General features: G+C 39.6%; 1 protein-coding gene across 4 annotated transcripts in view; it reads left to right on the top strand.

Annotated features, from left to right (window-relative positions):
• The window catches only part of DNAAF11 (dynein axonemal assembly factor 11), a 110,673-nt gene extending 87,871 nt beyond the window's left edge, over positions 1-22,802 (top strand). For 2 of the 4 annotated variants that reach the window (XM_054497791.2, XM_054497794.1), the window contains 2 exons: positions 9,362-9,447; positions 20,741-22,802. In XM_054497791.2, the coding sequence (XP_054353766.1) occupies positions 9,362-9,447; positions 20,741-20,915 (261 nt within the window). In that variant the 3' untranslated portion in view covers positions 20,916-22,802. The remainder of the gene's footprint in view (positions 1-9,361; positions 9,448-20,740) is intronic. The other 2 variants (XM_054497793.1, XM_054497792.1) reach the window with 2 other exon arrangements.
• The last annotated feature ends 1,943 nt before the right edge of the window (positions 22,803-24,745 follow it).

Raw genomic sequence — 24,745 nt, 5'->3', positions numbered from 1 at the left:
TTAATCTTGCTCTTAGTTTTATATAATCACATACACCTTTCTTCTACCTTTTTGTCCATTCTTTTGCAGTCTTTTTTTTGTAAGTACATCTTCCTTTGCTCATTCCTTAAATGTTCACTTTCTTTTGTGTTTCTTACTCAACTCTCCTCATTCTTACCCTCTCCTGATTGATCTTATCCATTGAATTGGCTTCAGTTACTTCCTAAATATGATGGACTTTTAAATATGTATCTGCAGGATTTTCAGTTAAAATCTGAAGTCTATTTCCCTTCCAAACTTACTATACCTCCCAAATCCCTTTCATCCGCCCACTTGAAATCATCTTTGTCATCTCCCTCTATCTTCACTCTTTACATTCAAGTCTGCTAGATTTTACCTCCTTCAGACCTCAAATTCATTCTTTCTCTTTATTGCCACTGTCTTTGTCTTGACAGAGATAACAATCATCTCTTACCTTATTACTACAATGGTATTATAAATAGACTTCCTCTTTTCATATTTTATTTCAATATATACTTTGCTTTCCAGCAACCTTCCAAAAATGCAAACTTTATGGTGCCAGTTTCTCCTTTTATAAAGCCTATTAATGAGGTCCCTCTCATCTTTAGAATAAAGTCCTAACTGCTCAAATGGCCTACAGTTCCTGCATGCTGTAGACCCTGCTTACATCCACAACCTCAGCTCCTACTGTCTCGCCTTCTAAAGCCCATGCACTAGGAATATGGAACAGCTTACAGTTCCAGGAACTTGCTATTCTTTCTTACCTTTTTGCAAGTTTTTCCTTCTCTGTGAGAGGCACTTTTCCTCCTTGCAACTGGATATTCCTTTTCTAGCTCAGATAACACTCCCTTGGGAAATTTCCCTGAGCCCCCAAAGCTAGGATATGTCTGTCCACAATGCTCCTACATCACCCTGTGTTTATTCTCTGTCGTAGTATTGATCTCACTGCCCTAAAGCTGTGTGCTGACTTGTTTTCTCTTCTACTAAACCATAAGCTCCCGGAAACAAGAAATGTGTCTAGTTCAGTGGCGTGTTGTAAGAACTCAAAAAAATACCTACTGATTGAAATTGAGTGAATAAATAAATGTATATTTTATAATAAAATTGGAGGATATTGGCTGTTTGGAAAACATTAGTTCATCAAATACACCAGACACCAAAATAAATTTCATATGGATTTTAAAGAATTAAGCATTATTTTAAAAGCATTAAGAAAATAAATAAAGATAAATATCTACTTTCGTTCTTTAAAGGATTTTCTAAACATAAAATAATTTTAAAAATCACCAATGAAAAGCAATAATTTTAATTATTTACAATCTACAATAATTAAATAATTATTTCATTATTTACAATGTAAGAGTTGTATGTCAAAACCTACCGTTCAGTAAATACTTTTTGTTCACTTGCATTTCATCTATGTGTTTATTTATTCAACAAATAATTGTTGAGGGCTTACCATGTGCCCAACAGAGAACTTCCTGTCCTCATGAAGTTTACATTTTAGTGAGGTAAAATAAACAAGTTAAGATACAATTTTTTTAATGCTGATATGTCTCATTGCCAGAAAAATAAACCACAAAAGACTAAAGAAGGATATGTGTAAATTCATAAAAGTATTTCAGAAAACAATTAAAACTCTAATAGAAAGGTGGGAAACGACAGTTACAAAAGAAACACAAAAGATATGAGAAATTTCCATTATATATTATAATAAAATATTATATGTTTCATCTTATTATCAAAGATTTAAAAACTTTTTACTGCTTTTTTATTTTTAAATAGATAATATATATTTACAGGACAGAATCCAAAAGTATTAAGTAACTTACAGTACAAAGCAAGCCTTCCTTTAATCTGTCTTCCTCAACCATCTAATTCTTTCTAGAAGCAACCACTCCTGCCAAATTCCTATTTAAAAAAAAAAAGTTTTTTAGTTCAGTGCTAATGAGGGTTCATTGAAAGAGTACTCTCATAAACTGCTAGAGAAAATAGGAAATGATTTAATCTTTTTGGGAATAAAATTATTGACACATATCAAGCCTTAAAATGTACATTATGACTTAATAATTCTAAATTTGGATTATCTCCTAACAAAATAGTTAGGTATATCATACAATATACAATTTATGTACATGGGTAGACACCATGATATAAGAAATTGGAAACAATCTAACTATTCAAAACCAGTCCATTAAACGATAGTGCACACATAAAATGGAGTGTTATACAATTATTATCTCTCATCTGTAGATCAAAGTATATAATTTTGAGTAGCAATGTAAAATATTTCATCATTGCAGTGACCACGTTTTTCTGGTTCATCCACAGCATCCCAGCTCCTAGAACAATTTCTGGGACACTATAGGCATGTTGTAAATGTGGGTTGTATAAATTAAATTGCATTCAGAAAAGCCTGGAAGCTGCAGTATCAGCTAAGACTGTTTTCAAAACTCACCTAATCTAAGAATCACCTGGAGAGAGCTTGCTAAAAACTAGATTCCCAGACCACTATCTACAGATTCTAACTAGAAGGTGTGGGAATCTTGTTTTAATGAGCACCCCAAGGTGTGAGAAACACAACATAAATAAGAAAGGGTCTAATGAGAAATCAGGAAACACCTGAGTATTGAAATGTATACAGTACAGGATTTATAAGGGAATTTATTGTTTAGAAGTAATTCAGGAAACATATTACACAGGTAATAGGAGATTTGAGAAGTCAAAGAAAGGAAAAAATGTGTACCATCAGGAAGTTATCACTATTCCTGGGACAGAGGGAGAAGTTGGTGTTGGCAGAAAGCAAACACCAAGGTCACCTGGAAAGGTCACCTGAAAGAAACCAAAACTGCAGTAGCCCTCTTGGGCAGGGCCTGGAGCCACAGAGTAGACTCTACCACTGCTGGAGAAGTTGCTGATACAGACAGGGGTTGTGAAAGCATGTAGGGTTCTTGGCCCTCCAGCTTCCCTCCATTGCCTCCCATTGCCCAGGCCCAGGTGGAAGCCAGTTAACATGGAAGGCCAGCAGGGTTCTGTGGATAGTGATAGTGAAGCCAGCAGGGTTCTGTCTGCCTGTGATTTACAGAGCAGAGCAAAGACAGGGCGGGCAATGGATATGAGGACAAACAGGTTCAGCACCTGTACTATGCATTAAGACACCATGTCACACCCACATGAAAATACTGCAAAGGTCTGCACTGAAGAGTGTAAAAATCATTTATTAATGTTCAGTTCATTTTAAGAAACCATCCCCTTAACCTTCATGTTAACTTTCATGATCTTCCACTCTGGGGCACTTGTGGATAATGGATTGTATTTCATGCTAATGACCCCTTTTAAGAGGATCTATAAATGCTAAGTGATCTTAAATGCAGAGTCCAAGACCTACCTCCTATGAGACAGTGGTCTGCTGGAGAAATGGTGGTCTGTAGGCAAACTAAAGCCCAACAGAACAGCACAATTAGCCAATGATTCGAATGTGTGAATTTGTAGAATCTCTGTGACAGTCATTATGCACATTTAGACGGTTTCCCAATAGGATTGTGTGTCATGAGTATTTTCAGAGTGAGGTTGGGTGCAGAAACAGAAATTTGACTAAAATAGTCTAAACAGAAAGGAAAGTATTTTTATCTGGGTAGGCAAGAGAAAAAGACACTTTTCAAAAGCTATCACTCCACTGGAGTTAGTATTTTTGTTAACATCACATACCTTGTCTAAGGAAAATAAGGACGTGTGTAAAATACTACTCTGTGTGACTTGGGAAGAAAGCACTGCAAAGTTCTCATCACCGCTTGTGCAAAGTCCAAGGGTCATGAAATAAATTCCCCCAAATCTCTCTTTTGTCGTTTTTCAGCCTTCTCTCCAGCTACAGTCTGCCACATATTTCGTGCTGGTTTGTGTGGTCATTTACTTTCCTGTCTCTGCTTATGCTTGTTTTCTCTTTCTGGAATATTCCTCATCTGCTACATGACTTACATCTTCTGGAAAATTCCTACTTATCCTTTAAAATTCATATCAAACCTCACAGCCCCCAATAAGTCTTCCAATGGCCATTAGGCACATTTAGACAGCATCACAACAGGATTGATGTGGATTTGTGTCCCCACCCAAGTCTCATGTTGAAATGTAATGCCTAATGCTGGAGATGGAGCCTGGTGGGAGATGGTTGGATCATAGGGGCAGTTTCTAATGGTTTAGCACCATCCCCCTAGTGCTGTGTGGTAGAGTTCTCTTGAGATCTGGTGGTCTAAAAGTGTGTAGCACCTCCTTCCTCTCTCTCTTGCTCCTACTCCTGCCATATGAGACATGCCTGCTTCCCCTTCACCTTCTGCCATGATTGTAAGTTTCCTGAGGCCTTCCCAGAAGCTGATGCCACCATGTTTCCTATATAGTCTGCAGAGCCATGAGTCAGGTAAACCTCTTTTATTTATAAATTACCCAGTCTCAGGTATTTCTTTATAGCAATGTGAGAACAGATTAAAATACCTTATTTGATTTCTGCTCTCTATCCTTTCTAGCACGGCTCCTTCCCTTGGGCTTCCATAGTAGTCTATGCATATATCTAGCAGTTGTACTTTTTTCAATGTATTCTAACTGTTTATATATCTTTCTTCCTCATGAGATGATCAGGAATAACTTTTAATCCATCATTCCATATCTGCCTCTCAGTCCTATGCTTGGCATATAACAGATGCTCAGTAAATATTTCTTGGAGCAGATTTAATGGAGGTAATAGTTGAAACTGTGGGAGAAAGTGAAATATCCAAGAGAAAGATAAATTTATTGTGATTTTCATGTTTACTTTTATTTAAGAAGCCAGGCTAAACTCACAGGAAAATGTTAAAGTAGATTGATTTATGTTTCCTTTCTTAACAAGTATTCCTGATTATATTCATTTCCTTTGTTCATTCCCTCTTAATTTACAAGTAGCATGTCCTCATCTGAAATGGAGTTATTGTTTGCTCATTTTTATTTAAATTCACTTAAATATTAAGTTGAATCATAAGAAATCATTTTTTATGGGTCAAACATAGATAGTGGCAATTTTTATGGTTCAACCCAAAGTATAAGGATTCAGAGCTAAGTAGCTTCATTGCATCAGTTTACTGTATTTTTACACAGCTCACATAGTCTATGTTTCTTGGTATGAGTAACTTTTATAGTTGTTATAGATCGTCTCAATGCAGGTGCTGCCTCGGGACGTAATGAAACTTCAACCCAGGTACTATTTAAGCAAAAGTTGGAAAGTCATGCATCAGAAAAGCCTCAGAATGGACTTTTGTATTCTGTAGAAAAGTGAACTCTGTTACTGCCTCCATGTTCACTCCCAACTTTCAATTGCATGGCTCTATGAGAGTTAAAATAATGTAACATTATTAAAATGTTAATTTGTTCCTTTATGCCTATCCCACAATTGAATTTTCAAGTAGTTGATTACATTTCTCTCTGTGGATTCAGGAAACTGTTAGTCTCACATTATCTAATTTACTAAACATGTTTTGGCCCTTACAACTTTTCCATTAGTCATTCCTAAATACATTTAGCACAAATGAATAAGACCATGTTTGATATTAATGAGCATTGCTTCCTGGAGGAAGAGCAACCCAGGACTGCAGGTAGAGTGGGAAACCAAATGTTACGATTCCAAAACCTTGGAACACTGAACCTATAGTCCTCTGCTTGGGCAAATTCGATCTTATCAGAAAAGGTAACCTACTATTAATATGAATGTTGGCATTAAGATGAATTTCAGTGTTATTATGAATGTTGGTGTTAATATTTTGCTTATAGCTGACTCCTTAATTCCTTCTAACTTTTAAGCTTAAAACAATCTTTGAAACTAAATGAGCTGAAAATACCTTTTAAAAAGAAGAAACACATTTAGATTCTGGTGCACAGCAAATTCCCTGTGAATAAAAGTTCCAAATTTGTGATTCTATTTGCATTTCCATAAACACAGAGTCTTTGTGCTTATTATGTGACAAATAACAGTGTTAGAAATGGGGTGTTTTAAGGCTCTAATTATGCATATGCTCCCATTCTCATTGGTGCATGTATTGCAATGTAAAGCTGTACAAAACTTGTACTTTGGGTTCAAGAGCTTTTTTTAAGCTGATATTTTTTTAAGCTGATATTTTAATGAATTTTAACTAACATTGACCTCATTTAAAGGAATTAAAATATTAAGAAATTTAAAAGGTGCTAAGGTGCCATTGCTCCTTGGGAAGCAGATTCTGAAATGCAGACGAGCATGCAAAATATGTATTAAGAAGTGCCCTGGGGGTCAACACCTGTAAAGGGAGGGAAGAAGCCAAGGGTGGAGAAAGGGAGAAGTTGAGCTGTGTTGCAGGCCCAACAAAGGTCTCAGTCAACATCCCAGTGAGCTCCCTGGCCAACCTGAGTCTTTTCAATTGGCCAAATCAGGCACAGGGGAGTATCCTCTAGATCTCACATTGATCAGAGAGATTGGATTGTAGACCCCCAAGTTCTCACACTTACATGAGAGTTCCAGGTCCCAGGCATGGTAAGGAAGGAGGAAAGAGTTCCAGAACTGAAAAGACCATGTGGTCTAGACCACAGAGGAATTACGGGTAGTTGGTATGGACAAAGTCATTCACACCTGAAGAAGAATCCTGGTAGCCCATCACATGACCAACACACATGGGTTTGAGGCTGGCTGTGATTATGTTCCTATCCCTCTTGCTAAATAAACAAATTCAAATTAATTAAAATTTAATAAAATCAAAACTTGAGTTTCTAAGTTGCACTAACTGCATTTCAAGTGCTTAGTAGCCACAGGCAGCTGGCAGCTATTGTGTTGGATAGCACAGAGCATTTCCACCAGACATATTGAGATACTAGGAAATATTGAAAAACAGAATTGCAGAAAATTTTGCTGGACAGCACTGCTCCACATGTATTACACAGCCACATCTCTTGGAGGTCTTGCTGCCTCCCTGGGATACTTCCAGGAGGAGGCCCCTTCCCCCCATTCTCTCTCTCCTTCTCTAAATCTAAGTAGAGTCTCTTTTTAGTCTCCATAAAACATTAAGAAATACCTTCTTAATTCTACTTTTTAAATTTATAACTGACATGAATCTGATTTGGTTAACTATAACTGGAATCAATAGCAACTGAAAAGTGTTTTCATTCCCTTAAGGGAAGGCCAGGATATCAGGAAATATTTAGATTCATCCCACTCATTCAGTTAAAGAAAAAGAAGAAAACCAGTTGTTTTCATATTTAAACCATATAGACATTCATACCCTGCCAAAGTAACATCCACAAATATAACATTGGTCAGCAAAAAATTAATGGAAAGCAATAAAATTACATTAAGTCTATTTTAAAACCTAGAAAATACAACATTTTAGACTTAGCCTACTCCAAAATAAACCATGTTTGATAATACAAACCTTTCCATGAGTCACCTTCTGTTAAAGAAGTAAACATTGTTTTGGTAGCTTTAGTTGCCAATTCTTCCGTAGCATTCTTCTATGAGTTTTATAATGTAGACTACATCGCTTTTGAAACATTTCTGAACAAACCCTTCTAGCCTTGGTATTTAATGTCTTTAGTAGCATTCATTATTTTTTTCTTCTGGAGCTTCAGCAAAAGTCTTGCCATCCACTTGTGACGTTAAGGGTATTATTTTCCCCCAGTCTAGTGTTCAAAGCTTATATTGAAAGGGTGGAGCTGAAGATCTTTCCACATCGCACATATGCCCTCCCATGAGACCCATGGGAAGAGGAAGATGTACTTCTTATGTTCATGGTCTCCAGTGAAAGGGAGCTGAATGGCATCACACATCCATACACATTTTGCATTTTTACAAAATATAATTGAAAATTATACAACTGCACCATGTAAAAGACTAGTCTTGCACCACTGTATGATGTTGACACAGGAAAAGGACTGCCATCTAGAAGTGGGCATTCATCAGAGCCCAAACCTCCCCGAGTTTGATGCTGCAGTCTCAGATGGGGAATCATTTCTTCATTGGTTCATTCATCATTTATTTATTGAAGCATACACATGATAAACAATGGGCTAGGCTTTGGGGATTTATTGGAGCCTATAACCAAGAATCTCTAATTAAATAAGGAACAAATTACCCCATGTATTAATATGATTAAGTGCCCAACACTTCAGTCTAGTAAAGCTTAGATAGGAGAATGTGGCTTAGTGTTAAGGCTAAATTGGGGCTCCCAATGCCCGTCCCAAATATATACTGTAAGTTGAGATACATGCCTGAGCCAGTACATGGGAGGCAGACGATGATAGACCCTTGAAGTCCAAGCCTAGTCTTTTCCTTAATCAGTTGCATGAACCTGGATCACAGCTGTGCAGCACACCAAGTCTCAGGCAGAACAGAGAAAGGCGGATAGCCCTCACCCTTGAGATAATGACCCTGCCCATTAGAGAGATGAGGCGGGTGAATGAGTCATTCCCCTGCCATAGAGAAGGACCTGGTGAGGGTGGAGAGGGGAATGGGACACCCACTCCAGGTCACTTCTTGAAAACAAAAGGCAGACCCCATATTGGGCAGACCCAGGCAACATGAGAAGAGTTTTTAAACTTCTTCTGCTAGCAATCCCTGTCTCATAGGAATGTTGAGGGGTGGAGAAATTAAGTGAAATACAGTGTCGATATTGTTAGGTGTGTGCCTAGCACATAGTTGGAGTCTGACAAGTAGCAGCAGGTTCTCTTTTCCTTCCCCTCTCTGATGTCTTAGGAGTTCCTTGAGAGGAAGTACTGGGTCTGAATAATTTTTGCAGTATGTTTGTTGAATGGAATCATTTTATTTATTGAGACTTCAACGTGCTTAGCATTGAGCTTATTTAGTTTTAAAAATATTAGAATTATAGGACTTTTTAGACCAAAAAGGGGCCTTTCAGATCATAAACCAATTCCTTCATTTTGCAGAGGAAGAAACCAGGGCGCAGTGAGCTGGGAGAATGAGGATTCAAGCTCCCATCTCAGAGTGCTTTCCACTTTTCACTAGGAGCACCTCAAAGGCAGTGTTTCCATCACATCTGTATCCCCAATACCCCACAAAAGTATCTGATATGTTGTTGTCTTGTAGATAATATTTGTTAAATACATTGATTCACCATATCTCCTGCTTGGCCTTTGGCAGTTGTAGATAGCTTGTGGCTTCGCAAGACTCTTACAACAGATAACAATTCGTGATATAACCTTCTCTACACTGCATATAGGGGCTTCAAGTTTGAGTCTTTCATGGAATATGTAGAGAAAAAATTAAAATGTTTTAGTATCTTTTAAAATACATATATGTATATTTTTAAAGGTACTTCAAGGAGTAATTCACTACTTGGTGTGTGTTTCATTTTTATTTTAGGTAGGAGAAGTAATCACAGGTGGTCAGCGAGCATTCAAATCTATGAAAACTACCTCGGACAGGAGCAGAGAACAAACAAACACAAGGTACCACCCTCCCAGACTGTCCTTAGCTGTATTATATTGTTCTCTTCATTGTCATTTGTTGGTTGGAATGCAGCTTCCAAAATTGTACAATTATTTAAAGTTCTGAGATGGTTCGTTCCATGAATGTTAATGTTTATTTCCCAAACCGTGGACTCTTGCTTTGTAGGGCTCCTGATCCCTAGAATCAAATCTGTGTATATACAGGTCCCAATGTCTCATCATAATATAACGACTGGTAATTTCAACACCAATGACGGCTAACATTTACCAAGTGCTTGCTTCGTGTCAGGTGCTATTCTGTGTGCTTTACCCATATTAAATACATTTAATCCTCATAATTTTTATGCTCAGTTTCCAGTTAGGGGAGCTGAGGGAGGGAGAAACTTAGAGTGTACTGAAGGTCATGTAGCCATGACATGCTGGGACAACCTTGCTGGTACTGTTGCTGTCACTGCCTCCCTTTTATGATCTGTGTGTCACTCCACAGATGCCTCAACTCTCAGGGGTACTAGGGCCCCTCCTGTCAATTTCCTGACTGTTGGTCATTTTCTGGCCTTTGCTTAAATTCCTTTCCCAACAGGACCCTCACCCTCTCAAGAGAGTATTCATTCCCTTCTTGGTATCCTCTACTGTTAGACAGCCTCTCTCTGTCTCTCTTTGATTCCTAAGTGAAGGTCCAGGCTCTGCTTCCTGGAGACCCTCAGAACCAAGCCAGTCTCCCTTAAGCAATTACATCCCTTAAAGTAATTTGCACAAAGCTCTCCCCTTTCTCAGTTCTTCTCTAGAATGAGATCCCAGTTCTTCCAACTGCCCTTCTGCTTCTTATGATTTTCAGACTCTTATCATCCAGATGGTAAAATCTATTTTGAAGTAAGGCAAACTATCTTTGTGATACAAATGTATATGCTAGAATTACCATCATAAAAATACCTGAACAAGAGCTATATTTATGTGTTGCATAATAAAGCAGTCAGACATTGGTATATTCAAAGACAACTGCTGAAGTTTTGTAGAGATTTTTAAACATGGGGTTTGTTTGAACAACAGGTATGCAATTGAATTCCTACTGAAAAATGGGTTGCTGTTTTTAACCTTGGAAATCCACTCTATTTCCCAGCTTAGTGATTTCCATTGCACATACAAGATTCACGGGTATTATGTCTATTATGAATATTCACAGTCATAATTAACCCCCAGCAGCATCAACACATGGAAAGAGTCTGAATCTAATTTGTGAGGAATCAGCAATGGAAAGCCAAATCATTGCAAACAGTTCGGAGCTGGTTTTCAGACCCCAGGAAAACTATCATTACTGTGATTACACTTGAGGATTCAAGATGTCTTAGCACGATTCTTCATAGTAGTCCCTCCTGTGGTATTTTTGTAAAGCCTTTCTTTTTCATTTTGATTACTGACAAATGATCACACCACAATCACATGTAAAATGCCTGTGTGAAGGTAGTTTATGGTGCTTCTTAATCACTGGCAAACTCTATTGTGCACGTTATCCCAGCTTCAGGCTGGGCAACCCCATTAACCAAGCAGCTGCCCATTAAAGCTGCTCACAGGGACTGGGGTCAGGCAGGATTGTTGATTTTAGACAAAGGACTGTAGATGCAGCCGTCCACCGGGAGGGCCACAAGAGGCCCCTTGCCCATCTCTTGGTGGAGTGGTTTGTTTCTCATGCTGGGGAGGAAGTGAATGGAGGAGGAGGAGCAACTGGAGTAGGGTTTTATTCATCAGGTCATCAGTGACCTCTTGTGGTCCCATAACACTGTAAAATGAAGGAAGATGCACAAATTCCTCCAAACGAAGGGATTTATTGAGTGCCAACTCTGCTACATGATGCTATGTGTTGTCTGTCTTTCATCTTCAAGAGTAACACTGCAGATAAGTGCTATTATTTCTAATTTACTGAGATTGAGAGATGGCATTTGCCCAAGATGTGAAAGTTGCTAAGTGGTAGAACCAGGATTATAAAACCTCAGGCTTGCCTTCTTCTTCTTCTTCTTTTTTTTTTTTTTGAGGCAGAGTCTCGCTCTTGCCAAGTGCAGTGGCAGGAGGCTGTAGTGCAGTGGCAGGATCTCGGCTCACTGCAACCTCTGCCTCCTGGGTTCAAGCGATTCTCCTGCCTCAGCCTCCCGAGTAGCTGGGACTACTGGTGCCTGCCACCATACCTGGTTAATTTTTGTGTTTTTAATAAAGACAGGGTTTCACAATGTTGGCCAGGCTGGTCTCAAACTCCTGATCTCCTGTGATCCGCCTGCCTTGGCCTCCCAAAGTGCTGGGATTACAAGTGTGAGCCACCGCACCAAGCCAGGCTTGCCTTCTTAATCTCTTCCTGGTGTCATTTGATGAACAGAAGATTTTGATTTTAAAACAATCAAAATTATTAAACTTTTTTATGGTTAATTATTTTATGTTTGTTCTGTTCTAGAAATTCCATCCTGCCCTGAGGTCATAAAGGTAGTCCTTTATGTTGTAAGGCTTTGTGCTTTTGCTTTTCACATTTAGGTATAATTTGAGGAAACATCTAATCCATCAGGAATTAAGTTTGTTTAAAGTATGACAATTTAATTTGTTTAAAGTATGACAATTTAATTTTTCCCAGTGTGGGCACCCTACTGTCCCTGTGTTTCTTATTAAGATGGTTATCCTTTCTACATTAGTTACTAAGGCCACCTCTGTCGTAGACCAGGTGTCCATATCTGTATGGGTTTGCCTCTGGTCTCTATTCTGCTCTACTTCCTTAATTTCCATAGTCTTATAATGAGTTTTATAACTGGTAGGAAATGTCCTCTCACCTTATTCTTCTTGAAGAGTGAGTTGGCTAATTTTAGCCCTTTGCACTTACATATATATTTCAGAATCAACTAAGCAATTTTTACTCACATACAAACACACACACAGGTATGTATTGGGATTTTCTTTGGAATTCTATTGGCCATATAGATCAATTTAGAGAGAACAGTTCTTATAGTATTAGTGTCTCTCTGTCCTTTTTTTGATCTTATTTGGTATCTCTTTGTAACTTTTCCATAAGCATACCAATGTTTTATTAATTTTTAGGTGTATGATATTTTGATGCTATCACAAATATATTATTTATTTTATTTTTTTCTCTGTTGCTGGTATATAGACTGCAATTTACTTTTTCATTGTGGTAAAATACACATTACCTCAAATTGACCATTGTAATCATTTAAAAGTGTACAATTCAGTGGCGTTTAGTATATTCACAATGTTGTGCAACCATCACCACTAAGTAGTCTACTTTTGTGTTTGATTTTGTAGCCAGCAACTTGACTAATCTCTCTTATTATTTTATTAATGTATCTGTGGGTTCTTTTAGATTTTCTGTATGCCTGCAAAGAACCACAGCTTGCTTGCTTGCTTTCCGATTGATCCTTATCTCTTGTATTTCCTCTTCGTGCCTCACTGCACAGGGAAAGATTCCAGGATAGTGTTGAGTAGTGGAGTGAGGGCAGCATCTTTGTTGTTCTGCTAAGTCCAGAGGGAAGCTTTCCAGTTTTCCATCTTTTACTAGGAAGTCTGAGACATGTTATTTAAACATAATAATTGTAGTGGTTTTATAGTTCATGTTTTCATATTCCAATATCTGAAGTTTTTATATTTCTATTTCTGTTCTTGTTAATTCTATTGGTTCTCGTGCTTTTTTTTTTCCTTGAGTAGTCATCTTTTTTGTTCATTTATTTGTTTTTTTGAGACAGAGTTTCACCTTTTGAGACAGAGTTTTGCCCAGGCTGGAATGCGATGGCATGATCTTGGCTCACTGCAACCTCCGCCTCCCGGTTCAAGCGATTCTTGTGCCTCAGCCCCCTGAGTAGCTGGGACTATAGGCACGTGCCACCACACCCAGCTAATTTTCTGGTATTTTTAGTAGAGACAGGTTTTTGCCATGTTGGGCAGGCTAGTCTCAAACTCCTGGCCTCAAGTGATCCGCCCGCCACAGCCTCCCAAAGTGTTGGGATTACAGGCACGAGACACTACGCGTGGCCTAGTTGTTTATTTTTTACTGTGAGCTACTGCATATAGAACAGTTCTCTGAGTGACCTTGGACCAACCCTTTCCCCCCACTTTCTTAGTTGTAGTTCACAAGAATAACTGTGGAATGTGCTGGGAATACAACATCTTGAGATAAGAGGGAGCTGGCTAAAATAGCCTCAGTTCTGTTTCAGTTGCCTTCCCCATCTCGGAAACACATGTCCTTCAATGCTTTAGCCCAGTGATCATGTGGTCCAGGGGTATACAATCTAGGATGGGCTGCTTCCTGGGGTCCTTGTGCTGTGGTACAAGTGGGGCATGTGCAGAAGAGATGCCATCTCCTTCCCAGGCAGCTTCCCTGAGCCTTGGGGTGTAGCTCCCAATGCACCTGTGGTTTCTGTTGTCCTCTGCTGCCTGTCTGTAAGTAATAAATCTGCTTCATGTAGCCTGTTGTGTATGGGGGTGTTCTGTTTTACTGGACTCTGGCAAGTTGGTAACCAGTGCACAGGGAACTTGCTTCACACTCCACTGCCTGGGAAAATATTCTGGTGGTTCTTTAGAGGCCTGGGAGGTACTTGGCCAGGGAACATTGGCATGTGCTGCAGAGAAAAACACTGCCAATTTGGAACCACTTTCATCTAAATTCAAGATTGAAGATTTTTAACCAACAGCTGCTGTAAACTTTCTAGCTTGTGGTGACAACTCAGTTTTCCTCTGCCCCACTGAAGCAGCTTTCCTCGAAGTGCCTTGCGGAGGTGAGCAGTGGGCATTTACTTCTCATTCACTCTTAAAACAAGAGAAGCTCTTTGGCACTGCACCCTTATTATGGAGAGGGTGTCCCATTAGACTGCCCGCCTGGCATGCTCAGGGCCTTGGCCTCTGTCTTCAGACTCTGTAAGGTCAGATTGACCAAAGCACAACTTCAAGGGCTCCCCAAGTGCTCTCAGGGCAAAGGTGACTTCAGGCCTCTGCTCCTCCTTCGGAGTTCCCACTTTCCTTGATTTCTGACCTTGCAGTTCCTTGTGATCTTATCAAGTCTTTCATGATCTCAAGAAAGTTTTCAGTGGGAGGTGGGAGTCTTTGGTCCAAATATGCTAGCTTACTAGGAAACCAGAAAAAAGTTCTTTCTTTATGTTTTTTGATAAAAGGAATGAATCTCTGATGTGTTTTGCACTTAGTGATTGATTTTAGGCATTTTCTTTTTTCTTGCTTTCTTCTGTGATGTTAAACCTGTTGATTTTGTCTTCCAGCTATTCTTACTGGATTCTAGAGGTGATGTTTCTGACAGTCAGGTCGTGGGTAAAACCAGTGATGGGCATCTGTCCTAGAGGCCTCTGACATTAAGGTGGGGAAAGCAAAGGTGAAAAGGCCCCTCTCCCCTTTGTTTTGGAGATTATCGTGATCTTCAAGTGCCCCAGGCTTAGCTGCTCACTGTTTTTGACTCCAGAGATCCATGAGTAATTAAAATCCTCTATTATGATTTAGTTCATTCCTCACAACATCTGAATTAGGTGTGCCACAGATAACAATATACTGGCTAAGTTCATGGCTTATTATTGAGACCAGAAATTATGGCCCAGGATATATACTGGGAAATGAGGTAGGCCATTCTTCCTCAAAGTCAAGGACAAAATAATTATAATAGATGAACTTAGATATATACTTAAAACACAAAGATCATAGCCTTTTAAGTAAGAACATAATAATTAAAAAGTAGGGCTTTATTTAATAATGACTATAATGAAGGTGTTTGAACTTCCTACATTTGTTTTGGAATAAGTTTTCCAAACTAGAAAGTGCCTGGCCAGGCATGGTGGCTCACACCCTTAATCCCAGCACTTTGGGAGGCTGAGGCAGGTGGATCACCTGAGGTCGGAAGTTCAAGCAGCCTGGCCATCTTTTGGCAAAACCCCGTTTCTACTAAAAATACAAAAATTAGCCAGGCATGGTGACATGCACCTGTAGCCCCAGCTACTTGGGAGTCTGAGGTGGGAGGATCACTTGAACACAGGAGGTGGAGGTTGCAGTGAGCCAAAATTGCACCACTGCACTCCAGCCTGGGCAACGGAGCAAGGCTCCATCTGAAAAATAAAAATAAAAAAGTGCCATGTCAATGTCAGTGGCTATTGTTATTAACATCATTATTAATTATTTGTACAACTGAATAACTATACTAAATGATAACTATAATTATAAAAACTTAGTCATAACTGGTCTAATTTACCTATGTAAAGATTTACATTAGGTTATGGGATTCCTGGTTCCCAGGGAGATGTTGGCATTCTTTTCCCTATATTTCTGTATGTACTGATAGATGACATTTGGACATGACTTGTATCAGGATATATTTGGCTACGAGTAATAGAATACCTAAGATAGACTTAAAAATGTAGGATGTTTTATTACCTCAAATAATAATTATTCTGGAAGAAGGTGTTTTTGTAGGTGGTTCGGCAGCTTAGCAGTTAAGAACCCAGGTTAGCATCTTTGTATTCTGTTGGCCTTTACTTGAGTGTCACAGACGAACTCTAGAGTTTCAAATAGCAAATCCTCATACTGGCACCCCCCATAAGAAGGAAGGCTTAGTAGGCAAAGTGGTAGCCTCCAGGATGGTGGTTTCAGTGGGGCATCATGGCTGGAAGGGCACAGTAGGATCTCCTAGAATGCTGATAATGTTCTGCTTCTTAATCCACGGTGCATTCAATTAATGAAAGTTTCACTCTTATGACTTGGGCATTCTGCTATACATGTATTGTGCTCAATAAAAAGGCTTAAAAAGTTATTAAAATCACCACGTAGTAAATGAAATATCTGTGCTTGCCCCAATACTGAGCCTGACCCTCAGCTTCAGCCTCTAATGGACCCCTGTCCCTCTCCCTTCTTCCACATCTGCATCAGTGGGATGGGGAAGGGATGGGGGGCTCAGTGATGGGTGTGAGCACCAGATAAGACTGTGAACATACAGGTTGAGTATCCCTAATCCAAAATGCTTAGGACCAGACTTGTTTTTTATTTTGGATTTGTTTTCAGATAGTGGGATATTTGCATGATACCAGTTCAACATTCCTAACTGGAAAATCTGAAGTGCTCCAATGAGCATTTCCTTTGAGCATTATGTCAGTGCTCAAAAAGGTTTAGATTTGGGGGCATTTTGGATTTTGGAACTTCAGATTAGAGATACCCAACTTATATTGAGAGATGATTAAAAACAGCAACACATCCCTTTCAATTCACCAAAACAACTGGGTCAATTTGGTCAGTCAAATCGTCTCACTTGGGCACATATCATATAGCTTCTTTAAGTACAATAATGATTATATAACATCTCTTTTTGCTAATAACAATAATATTATTTTATCTACTTAGTAAGGTTATTGAGGATAGGAAGACAGCTTTTCATTTTCAGTCTCCAGGACACACACAAACCTGGGTGCATAGTAGGTACTCAGTAAACACTTATTGAATGAACAGGTACATGAATTGTGAGCAGCCAATGAAAGAGAAGGTAAATTATCTTGTTTGTGACAAATAGCAATTAAAGAAAAATTGGAAATTTAGACAACAGGGCAGTAACAAGGAGTAGTGTCAGTGTTCTGTTTTCTAATTACATTTACATGACACTAAATATAGTAAATAGGTTGTTAAACATCATTCCCTTACTTGAAAAAGAAATCGGTCTCTAACTTTCCTAAAAATAAACACACTCCCTACTGCTTGAGTATCTCAAAGTGAAAAGAAAAATGTGGTGGGCGAGGTACCCCAGTTCCCAAGAGTCGTGGCACTGGCACTTGCCACAAAGCCAAAGACTTTCAGCGTCTTACCTTAAACAGTTCTCCAGGCAGCCTCCCCAACAGATTACCTTACCCAGCCATCCAAGCTTCCCTCCCTTACCCAGACCTACCCTCACTGGACTGGGCCAGACACTCCCGCTCCTTCCCCCATCCCCACCTTGGGTACCTCACTCTCTGAAGATAACAGGTTAAGAGTAAGCAGAACAAATGTTTTCTTACCTTTTGTCAGTGTTATCTCTCTGGAATGTTCTTCCTCCTCAAAATCTTGGAAAATACCACCCCCACCCCGCCCCCAGTGCCAGGTGCCAAGTTCCCTTACTTTATGATTCCTACCGTAATTCTTTCCAGGTCTTGGTGATGGTTGTCTCCTTGTGCTTCAACCTGGCTTGTTTATCCTACTTGCAGAGCCCTTGCCACACTGGTGCAAAATAGCCCAGTATATGTGTGTCCTCCTCATTTGATTATGGGCACACACCATGTCTTACTCATCTTTAAATTCCTAGCACTAATTACAGCACTGGGCACCTAAAAGATGTGTGCTGAAAAGCATACTGAATTTCATAACGAACTCTTATCCATATCCTAGTACATGTTGACTGATGCCACCCTTTTCCTACATGGCACTGACAGTTACGGAATGCCTGCTGTGTTTCTGGCACTTCTCTATGTCCTTTACATGGATGAACTCATTTGATCTTGACAATGGCCTTATGTTCATTGTCATCCCTATTTTAAAGATGAGGTCTTTGAGGCACAAAGTGGCTGAGTAACTCACAAGGGCCAACAGCTTAGCAGGTAGGAGCCAGGATCTTGCAAGCTACCCTAGACGCTCTACTGCCTTTTGACTTGCAGTAATGAATTTTGTTTCTTGATTACCAGGAAATAAATGAGATGAAAGAGGGCCTAGCAGGTTGTGGGTTTACTGTGTCATAACACAATTGGTTTCAATATTCATGCTGACCTGGAGAACTGTTTGTTTTGATGGATATAAGCTTATGTGCCAAATGTCAAGAATAGAAAACCCCTCTTTATGCTGTGTGTTTGGTACCTAATTTTCTATGAGGAACAGTATGGGTGATGTTAATACCAGAGATTTGGATTCAGTTCCCAGCTAGTTCTGCCTATGTTTATCTGTGGGAACTTGGCTGACTATTCCTCTTGTCCTCCCACTGGGTCTGAGGATTTGATGACACAAGTAAAGGCCTTAGCATGGGGCTCAACAAAAGGCAGTGTGTCAAGGGTCCCCAAGATGACCCCAGGTTCAGAGATAAATTAGAGGAACTCACAGGACTCAGCATATAATCACACTCATGGCTAAGATTTATTGCAGCAAAAGAATAGGAGGCAAAATCAGCAAAAGGCTAAGTCCAGAAAAAGCCAGGTGCAAGTTTCTAAGAGTCCTTTCCCTGTGGAGTCACACAAGACATGCTTAATTCCTCCCGCAATGGGTTGCAACAACACATGTGAAATGTTGTCCATCAGGGAAGCTCATTAGAGATTCAATGCTCAGGGTTTTGTTGGGTGCTGGTAGGCACCCTCTGCCTAGCAGATGCCAATGTAATGCAGTCCCAGAAGGAAAGCATAAACCAAATTGACTGCACACATTGCAAGGCATAGTGAGCTACCCTGATTGTTTAGGGAAAGTTTCATGTGGCTGTAGGGAACAGCTTACCAGCCAATGCCCAACCTTGCGGGCCTACCTTCTAAAGATAGTCATCTCTGGCCTGCCATGTTTACTGTTTTCTGCACAGTCAGTTACCAACCTTATGATAACTGACTATGCAGAAAGGAATAAGCAGCATCATAGCTGATGCCACAAAACTCTATTCTTTTAAAGTCAGGTGGTTCAGTGAATACTGTGGCACCGAGGCATCTGAGAGGAAGGTGTGTTCAGGACATGACCATTCATTTCTCTGGAGCATTAATTCTCCCTTTACTGCTCACCCACATTCCTTCACATCTTTCAGGCATCTTCGGATTCCCACCTCTTTCACCCCTTCAGAGGCTACACAAGCCCCTTTCCATTTCTTCTCCTTCCTGTGGCATATGGAGTTTATGGTATGCTGTTTGGGCTTCTGAATATACTATTTTATATTCTTTGTATATTTTGTATTTTTTATTCAGCAGGTCCTTGTGTATTAGTCAAAATAGTGTGAAGGATCAAAAACTAAAATGACTTCAAGGGCTAGGCAGATTACAGAAATGAAGGGAGACGGTTGCAAGGAAAATAGAGAGTTGACACTTTCAGAAGAACACCCTGACAAAGGGTGTTCATGGAATGAGCTTAGTCTGAGGACATCAGTTTAGAGCTCCTGAATTTGACTGACTGTGATTTTCTTGAGGTCAGAGATAATTTCTTATATAATTTCATTATTTCCCCAATAGAAAAATAATATTTTTCATCTGTTCAACAATATTTATTCAATACAGCCATATGCCTAGGATAAAAGATGAAAAAAACAAAACCTTTGCTTCAAAGATACCAGTATTGTATGAAAACAGACAAAGAATGAAACAGGTGTATGAGAGTGTCATAAATTCTGTGTTCAAGCACCACACTGTGCTATTAGATATTACCAGGAACATTGTCTATTTGCACAGACCATGGTTTTCCTGGTGCCTATACAGCACCTGGAATATCATAGATATTTAACACATATCTGTTCAATGAACATTTGAATGAATGGTGCAGTGATTCCAAAACAATTTGACCGATTATCAATATCATTTGAGGGAACGTTATAAAAATACAGGTTACTGGGCCCAACTCCAGACTTATTGAATCAAAATTGCGGGGAATGCAGCCCAGAGACCTGATTATCTACATCTACATCTATATCTATATCTATATCTATATCTATATCTATATCTATATCTATATCTATATCTGACCATGATATTGGGAACATTGGCCAACCGAGGTGCCCCCTTCTTCTGCTTCATGCTTGCTATTGCTGAGAGAACTGAGTGAGTGCAGAAGGCTCAGGTTCTTGTGGGAGGAGAGGTTGGTGGGGCTACACTTTGCTATGCACCTGAACTTGCTGTGTAGATGCCCCTGCCAAACCCCTACAAGTTAGATTGTCTGAAGCAGGAGAGTCCAGAAGCCTGATGAGCTGCATTCAGGAATAAGAGCTGCCTGGAAGGATTCAGTTATTGATCTTGGCTGTAGGGCTTTGCCTGCTGTATCATTTCAGTTATCAAATACAAATTCTTAGGGATGTAGAGTTTCACAGGTGACGTCTTCTCCAACTGCCTGTGCATTAGTAGAAGTCCAGTGACATTTTTTTTTTTTAGAACTTTTCTTCTTCACAGGTCAGAGTCTTGATTCTACAAGGCTCTAAGCTTCTTGATGCTAGGGACATTCTCTTCTTTTATTTCTGTGCTCCAGGGATATTACTTGCCAATGTTTGCTGAATAAATGGATGGGTGAGTTGAATCTATTTGAAATTTTAAGTGATGTAGTATCAGTTTCTGTTTGTCTTTTTTTGTTGTTATAGAAGCAAGCACATGGAGAAACTAGAAGTAGACCCTAGCAAGCACTCATTCCCTGATGTGACTAACATAGTTCAAGAGAAAAAATACACACCCAGAAGACGGCCTGAACCCAAAATTATACCAAGTGAGGAAGACCCAACCTTTGAAGACAACCCTGAAGTGCCTCCCCTGATTTGAAACATCTGGCTGTGTTGCCATTGGCTGAGACCCACCAGGTCCAGTTTTGGTTGGTGTAGAGACCATATGCATATTATTCCTGGGATAAACACAGAGTTATTTGTCCATATCGCTACTCCAGTGTTTTAACTCTTACTTTCCATAGTAATACCCTTAAGCTAGCTTAAAATTAAAATGTATGTCTTAAATGCTATAACTCATCATTTATCTATAATAAAGGGTTGGTATTGAAAATGTTTAGTAAGATCATAGAACTATTGCATAAAACATTGATTATAAATCCCAGAACTGTCTACTTATGCAAAGTATTAATTCATAGATAAAAGGACTCAGTATTAAATTGGTACTTCAGCAAATTGGTCAAGCTTAGAAGTTAAAACTGTAATTTCAGACCCAATTGGAATACTTTAATATGATTTTAAACAGCATTTCCATTTTCCTTCCCATGATGTGTCTGCTTTCTCTGGTGGCATGGTATAATGGCAAGAATATGAGTTTTGAAACCAGACACCCTATATTTGGATTCCAGCTCAATCACTTTGTAAAGACCTTCAGCAAGTCCTTTAATTCTCTGAGCCTTAGTGGCTTCATGTATAATCTGGGAATAATAACGCTTGCCTCACAGGTTTGTCTGAAGATAAACTGCAGAAAGCACTTAGTACAGTGTCAGCCATATATTTAGAGCCTCCTCTCTCTCTCCTTCTTCCCTTTCTCCTCTCTCTCCTCCTCCCTTTCTCCTCTCTCTCCTCCCTGCTCCTTCTTCCCCTCCCTCCTCAATTACTTTTCTCCCCTTATTCTTTTTCTTCACCTTTTTACTCCCCATCCCACTCCTTCTCCTCTATTTCCTTCTTTACTTTTTAAATATCTTACCTTGTCTTTATCTAGAACATTATGAATTCAATATGTCACATACATTGTAGGACAAATTACTGTTACTCTGATCATGATGTAGCAATATTTAAATCAGTTTCCCCAAACATTCATTCAACAAATACCTATTGAACAACTATTGAGTGCTAGCCCCCTTTCTGTTCATCAGGGATTTAGTAGTAACAAAGCAGACAAATACATACACACAGACTATGTCAGGTGGTGTTCAGAGCTGTGAAGGAGAGTCAGAGTGAGGGGATCAAGGGTGATGGGCGCTTTTTCACACAGGGCCTTTCTCTATTAAACAGGCTTCCAATGGGAAGTCTCTGCTAATGTTTAGCAGATAACCAAAATGCATCAGTTAGAAAAAATATGATGAGAATGAGGGACTGGTTATAGGAATGCAATTGGACACAAATGTGGGAAGAGCTGGGTAGTGAAGCTCTAGAAGGGAGAGGTTGAGAATTGGAAGAAGCAGCATTGGTGCAGGTAGACAATTCAGAACTTGCACAGAATCTGAGAAGCTGAAGTAGGACTGTGACTAGGAGCTTGTATAGAGGTCTATGGAAATTATCATGCTACTGAAATTGTTGCCTCTATTTATCTGCTACCCTTCTGGTCCATGGCCAAGATCCTGGTGGGTGGGCTTAGAGCCAGCCTTCATCAGCAGGCCTGCAGTAAGAAAGGTGGGATGGACACACAGTGGTGGAGATCAAGGATCAGCTGCAGCAGGCTGGGCCCCTCTGCATCTGTCCATCACTGTGACTGATGGCGATGACTGAGTATAACACTTTTCTTCATGGTCAACTCTACCCAGGAACTACATAGGGAAGGAAATTCTGGAAAACAGTTCCCAGCCTTAGCCAACTTGACATATCATAATCCAACAGAACTCAACCTCTACCAACTTGGAAATCATGTACATTTGTCAGGACTGTATTTAATTTCCACATAAAGAGAAAGCAAAATTATACTTTTGACACAACTAATACAATTATCCATTAAACAAAACTGTGCTATCTGTTATGGACTGAATAATTGTGTACTCACAAAATCCATATGTGGAAGCCCTAACCCCCAGTGTAATGGTATTCGGAGGTGGGCCTTTGGGAGATAATTAGGATTAAATAATATCATGAGGGTTGGTTCCTCATGATAGTATTTGTGTTCTTAAGAGGAAGAGACACCGGAGACCGCTCTGTCTCAGCCATCTGGCCATCTGAGGACATAGCACTAAGTCAGGAGGAGATCTTGGACTTCTGGCCTCCAGAACTGGGAGAAGTACATTTCTGTTGTTTTAAGCACCCAGTCTATGGTACTTTTTTGTGGCAGCCCAAGCAGACGAGGACATTATCCCTCTCCCAAAAAAGATACACAGAGTCCTGCATGTGACGTTTTTCGTCCATGACTGATGGTTATTTCTCTTCTAGAGGACTCACACGCTCATTTTTATATCCTATGAATTAAATGTGGAGATATAAAGTTAACCACTGTTAACACATCTTATGTTAGAATGGAAAAAAAAAGAAACAAAGTGAAGTGATTTACGTATATAGATAAATTTATATGTGGATGTACATATGTGGTCCACTCTAACTGTGGACCATGGTGTTGTTTTGGGTCCCCAGGAATTACCATTGGTTCAGAGCCAGTGTCCAGTAATCCCTGAAATGTCTGGGTGTTTCTTTCCTCTCAGTGCACAGTCACCCTCGTAAATGTGAGCTCCTTTGCAGAAAGCTGGAAGGAAGATTTATAGAAGAAAATTTTGGCAGTATAGCAGGGTTCTTCCCCAAGGAGATCCAGCTGTCAGGTAGTAAACCAGGAAGATATCTGAGGGAAGAGTGTTCCAAAAACCAGACAGATTTTTATATATGGATATGTGTGTTTACACACATATATATTCATATCGAAGCAAGGAAGGAATACCATCACTACTATAGATCTTGTTTTTGAGCTGATCATGTGGCTGCAGCTGGTAACTGATATTTATAGCCTTCTCCTTCCACTACTTATTTCATGTTACCTTTCCTTCAGCAAGCACCTCCATGGGGTAGTTCCTGACATCATGGGGCAACCCAACCTTCATTCCTGCACATTCTGTGCCATTGACAGTCCTATCTATGTTGGGCAGTTTAGTTTTCCATTTACTGTTACCACAAAACTGGAGGTACTAAAAAGATGCCCCAAGAATTATCTGCATTTCAGTTAAATCTCTCCCTCTTCTCTCCTACTGCCCGTGAGCAGTAGCTATTCATTTTCTTGTGATGGTGAAATCTCCCGGCCAGTACACTAACTTCCTTCTTTGCCTGTTAGTTCACTGGCACAAAGACCCCAACATGGCTAGATTTGTCTCTACTTGCAATTAGAAGGCAGCATTGTTGTGTTTTCTGATGAAAGCACTCTTTCCTTTGGAACTAATCTCTCTAAACCAGCAGAGCCCCAGGTTCCAGAAGCAGGAAGTAAAATGTCGAGTTAATTAGTAGGGGCAGTAGTGAGTGGGCCATACTCATTCCCATCCCTTGGTCCCAGATCTATGCATCTTGGCTATGAAAGAAACAGCACCATATATTGGATGGGGATTCAGATTCTGTATTATATCCAAAGGAATATTACCTCATCCACAAAAAGCATTATATCACATTCTGGCACTTTAATTAAACCTTCAAAAGGCCACTTCATTGTTCTGTCAGGCCAGCTGCTCCAGGTAAGTTCATTGAATTCTATAGCATCATTCTATTGGCATGCTTCATTTGCTGGAAATTGAGTTGCTTGGTTACAAGTGACGCTCCATGAAATACTATGACAGTGAATATGGCAGGTAAGTCCACAGATAGTGGTTTTGGCAGAAGCATTATAGGGAAGGAAGAAAGATTTATGTTCAGAATAAGTGCATTTTCCAGTGAAAATAAGAGTCTTTCTCTTCCATAATAGAATTGTTATTGTGTAATCAACTTGCCACC

The sequence above is a fragment of the Pongo pygmaeus genome, chromosome 7, assembly GCF_028885625.2.
Source record: "Pongo pygmaeus isolate AG05252 chromosome 7, NHGRI_mPonPyg2-v2.0_pri, whole genome shotgun sequence".
Lineage (NCBI taxonomy): Eukaryota > Metazoa > Chordata > Mammalia > Primates > Hominidae > Pongo > Pongo pygmaeus.
The sequence above is the reverse complement of the archived record's forward strand: the minus strand, read 5'-3'. Positions and strand labels throughout refer to the sequence as shown.